The 10,486-nt window shown below is 33.7% G+C and overlaps 1 protein-coding gene across 3 annotated transcripts in view; it reads right to left on the bottom strand.

The window, feature by feature from the left end:
- Positions 1–214: 214 nt before the first annotated feature.
- The window catches only part of ELOVL7 (ELOVL fatty acid elongase 7), a 71,693-nt gene continuing 61,421 nt past the window's right edge, over positions 215–10,486 (bottom strand). For 2 of the 3 annotated variants that reach the window (XM_081054637.1, XM_081054636.1), the window contains 2 exons: positions 5,681–5,817; positions 215–2,915 (listed from right to left, as the gene is read on the bottom strand). In XM_081054637.1, the coding sequence (XP_080910763.1) occupies positions 2,706–2,915; positions 5,681–5,817 (347 nt within the window). In that variant the 3' untranslated portion in view covers positions 215–2,705. The remainder of the gene's footprint in view (positions 2,916–5,680; positions 5,818–10,486) is intronic. The other variant, XM_081054638.1, reaches the window with a different exon arrangement.

Below are 10,486 nucleotides of genomic sequence, written 5' to 3'. Positions count from 1 at the left end.
TCTGTATTATTCTAATGTCTCGCATAGGGTAAGTGTATAACAAATGTGTCAAATGCCTTGGCTAAATGAGTATTCTAGTTAAAAATCTACCCATATGCAAACATATGCAGTTAGTCTACAGAAAAAGACACACACACACACACACACCCCAAACTTTGACAATATCCAGACTTTTCCCCAGTCTTTAAAAAATTTGACAGAAATAAGGGATAATTAACGATAATGAAGAAAACATAATCTTATAATTTAGGTAACAATGTAGTCTATGCAATTAAGAACTCTACTCAATTAAGACGGTAAAATGGCAATGTCCCCATAGATATTTAACAATTTGTATTTCTATTTATCTATAATACAGATATAGGTTCTCAGGGATTCATAGAGCCCTATGTTATAAAGCAAATTTTCTAACTGGGCTCTGTACTTGGTAGGCAAGCAAACCCAAAGGCAATAGAGTCCTGAAAAGTGCGATGAAACCCCAGTAGAAACTCCCTGTGACCCACAAAGTCACAGGTAGTTTCTACTGAATAAAACATTGCCTGTGCAAATTCTACATCCAAGGGTCTGCTGATGTTTGCATGCAGGACACTTCTTCCAGCTAAGATTTCTTTTCATGTAACATTCTAGCTCTCCCCTTTAATTCACATAATTTAGAATGTGGTTCCATCGCGCGCGTGGCTATCAGCTGATAAGCATGTCAAACATTTCAAAGACTACAGACAGGGTGGCGAGGAGCGGTTGTACAATGCAGGTCAGAAAGTATGCAAGAAAAGAAATAAAACTCTCCCATTTCATCCTCTTTTATTTTTGCTTGGTTTTGGTCTTTAACCCACTGGGATCTTTGGCGATTGTGTGTGTACATAACAGCACCTACCATGACTTCTCATCTAGCACAGGTTGGATTTGAAGAGCCCAACAGGAAAACACTTAAGGAATCTTGAGATCCTCAATAGAAATAAATTAGACCTGCTGTTTTCTTTTAGCTCCACTCTCCTGTTCTTTATTCTTTATTTGTTTTTAAAAAAATGAAATTCCCCCATTTCTCAACCCTCATCTTCTCATACTGTAAGCAAGTGAAGTCACAATAGGTCACTGAAAGGCACATAACCTTATGAATCTGGTAAGTGTGAAGACAAAAGGCCATGGTATAGGTTAATGTAATGGATTGGGGGGAGACACAGAACTACAGGAGTTTATAGGAAGTAAACACTCAGACTTTGTTGTACAATAAGTATCACTGTGTGTTACACAATAACTGAGGCCCTATATAAGTACTAATTGTTTAAAGTCATACAAGCATAAGCAGCCCTTCAAAAATCAAGTATAAATATAACAGGAAAAAACAAGCTATAAGGAAAAATTCAGAAATGTCCAAATATTGCTGTTTCTTGGACAAAACTCTACTGACTGACCATTAGTTTGAGTTCTCCAAGAAAATGTGAGAATTTTAGAAAGTAGAAATTTTAAAGAAATGAAACCTATGTAAAATAAATTTTAGTCCTTCATTATACAGTTTATAAGTGAAAAAAGAAATCTAGGCTGTTATTTAATAATTCTGGAAAACATTTTTCTCATGCAGTGTATTTATAACAGTAAGTATTATGCAGTCTCTCTATATCTTTATTGAGAGAGACCCTTATATACTAAATCTTCCCTGGATAATCTCTGTGTCACCATTGGCCTCCAATTGCTTCACAAGCCACTTTAACACATCTCTAAAAACTGTGTGATGGGTGGTCAAAAATAATTTAGGAGTTAAGGGTACCAGCAGTATGCTAATAATATGAACATTTACACATCTAACCAATACATATTTCACCAAGAAAATCCCTTAAACTGTGAGAAATATGAGAACGTGACATTATAATACAACAGACAACAGATTTTTCCCACTGAGCTACACAGTATTTCTTCCACTGAAAACTTAACCTCTTTCCAGATATAAAGAAAGTTAATTTAAAAACAGCAATAGCAAAGTGTTCATTAAGCCATCCAAACAAATCACCTTTTTTCAAAATATTAACATAACCATAGTGTCAAGTGCATCAATGTACTAATCAAAAGGATTGTTACTTCTAAACACTTTTATACAACAAAAGGTTGTGAGGAAGTCTTTTATCAGCAAAACTGGTGGTAGCTACTCAAGAGATCCATTACAAATTATTGTTATTGATTTTAAATAACTTACCAAAAATTCATTTCATGTTCACCTTTGTTAGTTCTTTAAAACAGGAATTTAACTCTAGAGTAAACATAGTGTCTTCTGAATACAGTCAACTTGCTACAAAGCCAGAGTCCACAGTTAGAGATTTCCAGATCTGGCAGAAAGAATCCATTGTACAGCATGGATCTCTGTCCGTGCTCAAAATATCTAATGATATTTTTCATTTATACTGAACTTCTTTGAAAAACACTGTACTGTTTCACATCCTACTCTCATTGTAACAAAATGTATTAAACAAAACCCTTTGGATTAGGTTTAAAAGCAGCTGAAAAACTGGCTGCTTTAGGCTCTAATTATCAGAAGACACTTATTTGGGAGCTTTGGGCTCTCAAATATCAGAAACCCCAATAACTTATCATAAAAATACAAGCTCTTGGTTTTGAAAAATATACAAAATGCACTGCACATGGAAATATCTCTTGATTGTCAAGGAAATTGATTGAAAAGACATAGATTCATAGATTCATGTTGTGCTTCAATTTCAGTGATCTTTGTTTTTGGAGATTCCATTTTTCACAGTTTTGGGCAGCCTCTGACCTTTGGTATAAGCACGGTACCAAAAATGGAGAAAGAGCAGCAGGAAGATGCATCCGTAACTCATAATGATGTACAGAAAGACTGGAAACTGGTACTTGCAATCCTCCATGAAGAAGAACTGGCCTATGTGGATGGTGACAATAATGAACTGCACCTAACAGATGAAAGAATGAAAAATATTGTTTGATAAAAAGAGTCACAATGGAGCAATTATTTAATGCATTCTTTGCCTGTTTATGTTTAAACACTCTCCAACCACACTCCAGGCTACTGGTGGGTAGGGAATTTTCTCTTTCAATCTAGCCTCCACGGGAGTGATAGTGCGTGGAACCGTGTCAAAATCCAAATGGGAATTTGGAACCACTATTCAGTCCCACCAAACTGCACAACTCCTGGGGGTTCTATCCAAATGTCCCTAGAGCTGTGCAGTGCCCTTTCCTACTCAGAGAACCATCAAAGCAAGTTTTCTTTGCAAGGCCTTGACTTGAGTCCTTGACTGATGAAAAGCACATGGGAGCACTACTTTATGGCCTAATTTTCTAGGACAGTTTCAATTTCAAATATTTTGTGGTTAAACCAGATATTTCAATTTAAGGAAAATAAAAACATTCTAATTAGAGCCTCGCTAATTCTGTAGGAGCCAAAGCATCTCTGAGTCCCCACATCTGCCATCTGTCCTCTACTGTCATAGATAAAAATATATCCTTATCTGCCAACAGCGGCAGAGACTCTGCAAGGAGTGGGAAGCATTAGGGGCCATCCTAGTGATGTCCAATGGCTCTGTATTCCTGAACATTCTACACAGTCTTAAGAGTGACACTTTCTAGGCTAATGTCCAGATTTCTTGGATATCTTTTTTCTCCTGATTAAAAGGCAACATATGTTCTGTGGAAATTTTAGAAAAGTAAAAATCTATTAATAAAAAAACAACAATTACCCACAATCCATACAGTTAAAACCACAGTTAAGATTTTCACCTAGTTTCTTTTACTGTTATCATGAACTTTCCTTGCACTAGCTTAAGGAACTTCTGTGACATTCCCGTGCAATAGCTACAATTATTCCTCTCATTATGCAGATGAGGAAATGAAAACTTAGGAAAACAAAGCAACATCTGCAATGTTCTATGCAAGTGTGTTTGTGTATAATTAATACATTTAAAATAATAATGAACAAACGTCTACTCTTTCCTTATAAGTATTTTTCCACATTATTAAAGTCTTTAAACATTTAAGAGTATACGTATTAAGGGAAAAAAAGCCTAATACAAAATTGTATATGCAGTATAATACAAATCATACAAAAGTATATATATATATATAATTTATATACCGGGGGTGCCAAAAAAACGTATACAAATGGACACTTTGGTCAGCATTGCTCAAACAGTAGTTCGCCGTAATCAGAAGGGTCTGGACACTGATGGTAACCACTTTGAGCACCTCTTATAATTGCAGAAGACACGCGTGACTTGTATTCATCTTTTGTTATCGGTATATATTATTACAATTTTAATACAGTTTTTTCCTTTCTTAAAATGTGTATACATTTTTGTTTGGCACCCTCTGTATATGAAGGTAGAAAATAAAATATCAGCTCTGATTATCCCTGGGTGGTAGAATTATGCTTATTTTTTTCTCTTCCTTTAATTAGATGTTCTTATTTTTCTGCAATGAGCATATATTACTTTAAAATCAGAAAATCTACTTAAAAATAAAGCAATTGTAAGTAATTTTCATGACTTCATAATATTCCAAGGTAGGAATTAAGATAATTCATTTCACCATTTCCTTATAGTTGGTTATTTTGGGTGCTGTCAATTTTGGATACAATAAGCAACTCTGAAAGGATATACTCTGATATCGATTGAACATCCTTACAGACTAAAATATTAGTTTCTCTCCTGGGAGAACGCCATTATGTGACTATGCCAAATTTCACTTAACAAGTTGTAGGATTTTAACAGAAATTAAGGTTCAACCGGCTATCTATACCTAAATTCATATTTTCTTTTTAGTGTTATTGGCAGAGTATGACACTAATTTGTCATAGACTGTAAATTTGGAAATATGAGAATCACAGAATTCTTCTTTTAATAGAAGACAAAATGTAAAGCAAATCATCATCTTAACCCATGGTTAAACTTCAAAAAAATGATATGCCATCATATATTTTGGGGATTAATGCTTGGAAACTATTATTAGGTCTTAATTGAGTGCCTCTGCTCTTTTGAACATTGTTTACTTGAGGAAAGTACTCTAATTTGTTATCAGAAAAAAAAAACACTTAGAAATCAATTGTGAATAATTTTCATGACTTTGTAATATTCCAAAGTAGGAATTAAGAAAATTTATTTCACCGTTTCCTTATGTTTGGTTATTTAGGATGCTGTCGATTTTGTCAGTATGTATATATATATATTACCCTGCCTCTTTAATCCTCACAGACTTTTACTAGTTGGAGGAAAATAGACTTACAAATATGAGGACTAGATGGGCTGACACACAGGAAGGCTCAAAATTCTCACAAGTTACATTTTCTCAAGGTCATTTAGATCTAAGGTATGGAATTTCTAACTTCTGATTTAATATGATGCCTATTGAGGTCCACATAACTTTGAGATTATTTTGATCACAAATGCTTTATGTAAATGCATAAAATAGTATAAAGATACACACTTTGGTTTAATGGTCTGAGCTTCTTGGCTACCAAATATAGTTTGTTTTCAACAAAATTACTGACAAAATTTTAAACAACATAGAAAGGATAATGGTGTGATGCCATATAGAGGCCCGACACTTTACATCGGTGTTGTTTTGTAAACTTTGTTCTTTATTTAGTTAGTATCCTAATATACAGGGAAGACAAATGACTCTAGTTTAGTCGTATATATTGTTTTAAAGAAAATTAATTACTCACAAGCTGTAATGATGTCAAATATTTTTTCCACCACAAATACTTCTGGTAGGCTGGTCCCAGCGCACATAGTCCATAGTAGAAATACATGACCACGTGCACAGCTGAATTTAGAAAGGCATGGAATGTTCCCAAACCACCTGGAAAATAAAATTATTATAAAATGGGGCACAGTTCCTTAAAATGAGACATATTTTTGACTGAAGTGAGATTTTAGTCCATATTTCTTCAATTTCAGTAGGAAGAAAATCAAACAATGCATAAAACATCAATCTTGTTAAACAGCTATCAAATTAGAGGGAACTGGATAATATATACATTTAGTAAAAGATACAAATCCTAGAAAATAAATTAGCATGTCTTTATTCTATTATATCTTGACTTATGATGGTCGTACGATTTGGGTTTACTTTAACAAACAAGGTTGAGTTACTTTTTATATTGCTAAATAGTAATCACATTTATTTTTTAGTGAGTGTTAACATACATAAAGTACACAAAATATGTTAATCTTAAGTGTAAAATTCGATGATTTTTTTACATATGTATATACCCACATAACGATTACTGAATTCAAGATATAAGACATTTCCAACACTAGGTAAGGTTCCCATATACCCCCGTCAAAGAATACACCCCTCCCAATGTAACCTTTATTCTAACTTCTATCATCAACTATTATTTTGCCTGCATTTAAACTTTATATAAATGGAATTATACTGTCTATACCCTTTTGTGCCTATCTTTCAATCAACATATTTTTAAGATTCACCCAAGTTGGTGTACATATTAGTTCACCTTTGTATTGCTATGTAGTAATACACAATATGAATACATCACAATTTATTTATCCATTCTCCTATTAAAAAATAACTTGGACTGTTTCCAATTTGGGTAATTATGAATAAAGCCACGAAGAATACTGCTGCACATGTCATTGTGTGAAATCAAAACTCTGGCAGTGAAACCACAGGCTTTCATTAGCAAGCTATGCTAGCTTTGCTTTAATCAATTACTGTTTTACCAAAATAAACATTTATTAATTGTTAAACCATCTTTGTTTACTGCTTCCATTTGATTCTTATGAACTGTGCCTTCCTATCTTGGTTGTCCTCTTCTAATTTCACAGGAGCTCCTACTGATCACATTCAATTTAGAATACAAGGAAAGAAGTCTGGGGGAATGTAAGCAAAGATCATTTTCACTGGCTTTAGCTGGCCCACTACAACAGTGGAAGGGGTAACAGGGTGATTAGTTGTGTGTGGGAGGAACAATATCCTTCCCTAGCATCTGTTTCCAAAGTGGCACAACCTAGAAGAAAGTACATTCTTTATGTACAGCCTGATTTCGCTGAATAATGTTGCCTAAAATTTAAATTTTTCTCCATAATATTCTGTTCTTTATCCCAGTATACTTTAATTCCAGAAATAAAGCAAAACATCACAAATTTGGACTAATTATGTTAGAAGAAGGACCAAATTCATAAACACTATGAATTACAGAAAATTTAAGGCAAAATAAAAATTGTTGCATAGTAGAAACTAAGTACTTCTTAATAATCATTCATAATTGCAACAATTCTTGATATTGCTGCTACTAAAGTAGTGCTAAAGTACTATACTACTGAAGTAGTCCCTTAGAGAAAACCTGTTTTAAATAATTATTTTAAATAGTTTAAATATTCCCCTAATGTCTCATTTATGCTGTACTCTGCTTCACAAACTTTTCCTTCCTGAATACAGTAAATAAAACTTCAGCTAATCCTTTAATTATCACAAATTTCAAATCAGAAGAAACTGAATAAATGAAGCTTAACAACTTCCCAGCTTTTATTACTTACATTTGGATTAGTCTTCTTTCCCAAAAGAAAAATAAATAAATTACAGGGATGTGAAAACACCTTTTCTAGGGTGCTTGAAAATAGAACAGTTGTCTATTTCTGATAGTTTAGGAGTTAAGCTGCTTAACCGGGTTTGAGCCAAATCTGAAGTCTATTTGTGTCTCACGATTATGTGCACTCAGGAGATCTACTGCACTCTCGATAAAGAACTACGTCAGAGCCTGTCTCACTAAGACACCACTTCTCCGTTTCTCGGTAGAAAAGTGTCTATTGTCCATTCAGAAGATCTCACCATTTAAATACCCTAAAAAGATGATCCTATGGAAAGGAGTTTATCAAAGCACCAGTGTGGCTAAGAGTGTTTAGTAAGGATTACTGATCAAAATAAGTCATCAAATAAAATTCACTGGCATATTTTCTCTAGTTATTTTCTAATGAGTTTTTTTAATAAATTTGTTCACAGAACAATCACATTTTAATTGGGAACATTGTTCACATCTTCTTTGGAAGGCTTTTCTAATAAAGTACTTTCTGAGCTTGCTTTCTTTTTTACAATAACAGCTCTGAAAAGCCAAAATCTTAGAATGAATTACAATTAGAAAGTCATTACATTTTACTCATTTGGTTTGGGAAAAATAAAGGAATTACCTGGGTAAGTACCATAATTCTCCATATCTCTGGAAGGGAGTTTGTACATAATTAATATAAAAATCTGCCACATAAATATTTTCATTATATTCAAAAGAAAAGCTGGATTGCTATTATTCCTCTTTTCTTTTAGTCTTGCAAAGTCAGAATGCCTAATAGAGGTGAGCTATTCACAGAAATGTTTAAAGCATTATCTAATATGGGCTGTGGGCCCACTTGAAGACATCTTAAATTTAAGAAACGAGCATAAATAAATACCCCAATCAGCTTTGGCTAACAAGAATATGTCCTTGGAGATACTACTTATTTAAAACTTTGTGATAAGGTAAAATTACTTAACCTGTTTTTTTGCTAGTTCTAGATGTACAAAAGCATAAAACCAAAACCAAAGAAAAGGGCCTGTTTGTCAAGCTTCTTTTTATTACTATTTTTCATTTATTATCTTTAAAATTATTTTTTTCAGTGACAGTTGACATTCAATAATACTTTATATTAGTTTCAGGTGTACAGCATAGTGGTTAGACATTTATATAATTTATGCAGTGATTCCCCCCAATTACTCTAGTACCCACCTGGCACTATCCATAGTTGTTGCAACATTATTGACTATATTCTCTATGCTGTACTTTACATCCCCATGACTATTTTGTAACTACCAATTTGTACTTCTTAATCCCTTTCACTTTTTACACCCAGCTTCCCATTCCCCCTCCCATCTAGTAACCATCTGTTTGTTCCCTGTATCTATGAGTCTGTTTCTATCTTGTTTGTTCATTTATTTTGTTCTTTAGATTCCACATGTGAGATAATATGGTATTTATCTGTCTCTGTTTTATTTCACTTAGCCTAATGCACTTTCGGTCCATCCATGTTGTTGCAAATGGGAAGATTTCATTCTTCTTTATATCTGAGTAATATTCCATTGTCTGTCTGTCTGTCTATCTATCTATCGAGAGATACTATCTCTTTATCCAATCATTTACTGACGGGCACTTGGGTTGCTTCAATACCTTGGATATTGCAAAAAGTGCTGCAATGAACACGGGGGTGCATATATACTTTCAAATTAGTGCTTTGGATTATTTCAGATAAATACCCAGAAATGGAACTGCTAGGTGATAAAGTAGTTGTATTCTTCATTTTTTGAGGAACCTCCAAACCATTTTCCACAGTGACTACACCAATTTGGAATCCCACCAACAATGCATGAGGGTTCCCTTCACTCCACAGCCTCTCCAACACTTGTTTGTTGATTAACTGATGATGGCCATTCTGACAGGTGTGAGGTGATATCTCATTGTGGTTTAAACTTGCATTTCTGTGATGACCAGTGATGTTGACCATCTTGTCATATGTCTATTGGCCATCTGTGTGTCCTCTTTAGAGAAACGTCTCTTCAGGTCCTCTGCCCATTTTTTAATTGGATTCTTTAGTTTTTTTGGTATTGAGTTGTGTAAATTCTTTATAAATTTTGGATATTAACCCCTTATCAGATGTATCATTGGTGAGTATCTTCTCCCATTCAGTAGGATGTCTTTTTGTTTTGTTGGTGGTTTGTTTCCTTTGCTAGGCAAAATTTTTTTAGTTTGATACACTCCAGTTTATTTATTTTTATTTATTTTTTCTTTGTTTTGTTTGCTTGAGGAGATAGATCAGAAGACAATATTACTAAGAGCAATGTCAGAGAGTTTACTGTCTATGTTTTCATCTAGGGGTTTTATGGTTTCAGGTCTTACATTTAAATCTTTAATCCATTTTGAGTTTATTTTGTATATGGTATAAGACAGTGGTCTTGTTTTTTTTTTTTTTTGCATATATCCGCCCAGTTTTCCCAACACCATTTATTGAATAGATTGTATTTATCCTACTGTATGTTCTTACCTCCTTCGTCATAGATTAAATTACCATATAGGCTTGGGTTTATTTCTGGGTTGGCTATTCTGTTCCATTGATCTATGTGTCTATTTTTATGCCAGAACCATGCTGTTTTGATTACTATAGTCTTGTAGAATAGTTTGATATCAGGTAGTGTGATACCTCCAATTTTATTCTTCTTTTTCAAGATTCCTGTGGCTACTTGGAGTTTTTTGTGCTTCCATATGTTTTAAAATTATTTCTTCTAGTTCTGTGGAAAATGCCATTGGTAGTTAACTATGGGTTTGTTACAATGGCCTTTATTATTTTAAGGTATGTTCCCTCTATTCCCAGTTTATTGAGTGTTGTTATCATAAATGGATGCTGGATTCTGTCAAACACTTTTCCTGCATCTATTGATATGATCGTATGATTTTTATCTTTCATTTTGTTTATGTGGTGCATCA

This window comes from Rhinolophus hipposideros, assembly GCF_964194185.1.
Source record: "Rhinolophus hipposideros genome assembly, chromosome: 7".
Lineage (NCBI taxonomy): Eukaryota > Metazoa > Chordata > Mammalia > Chiroptera > Rhinolophidae > Rhinolophus > Rhinolophus hipposideros.
The sequence above is the reverse complement of the archived record's forward strand: the minus strand, read 5'-3'. Positions and strand labels throughout refer to the sequence as shown.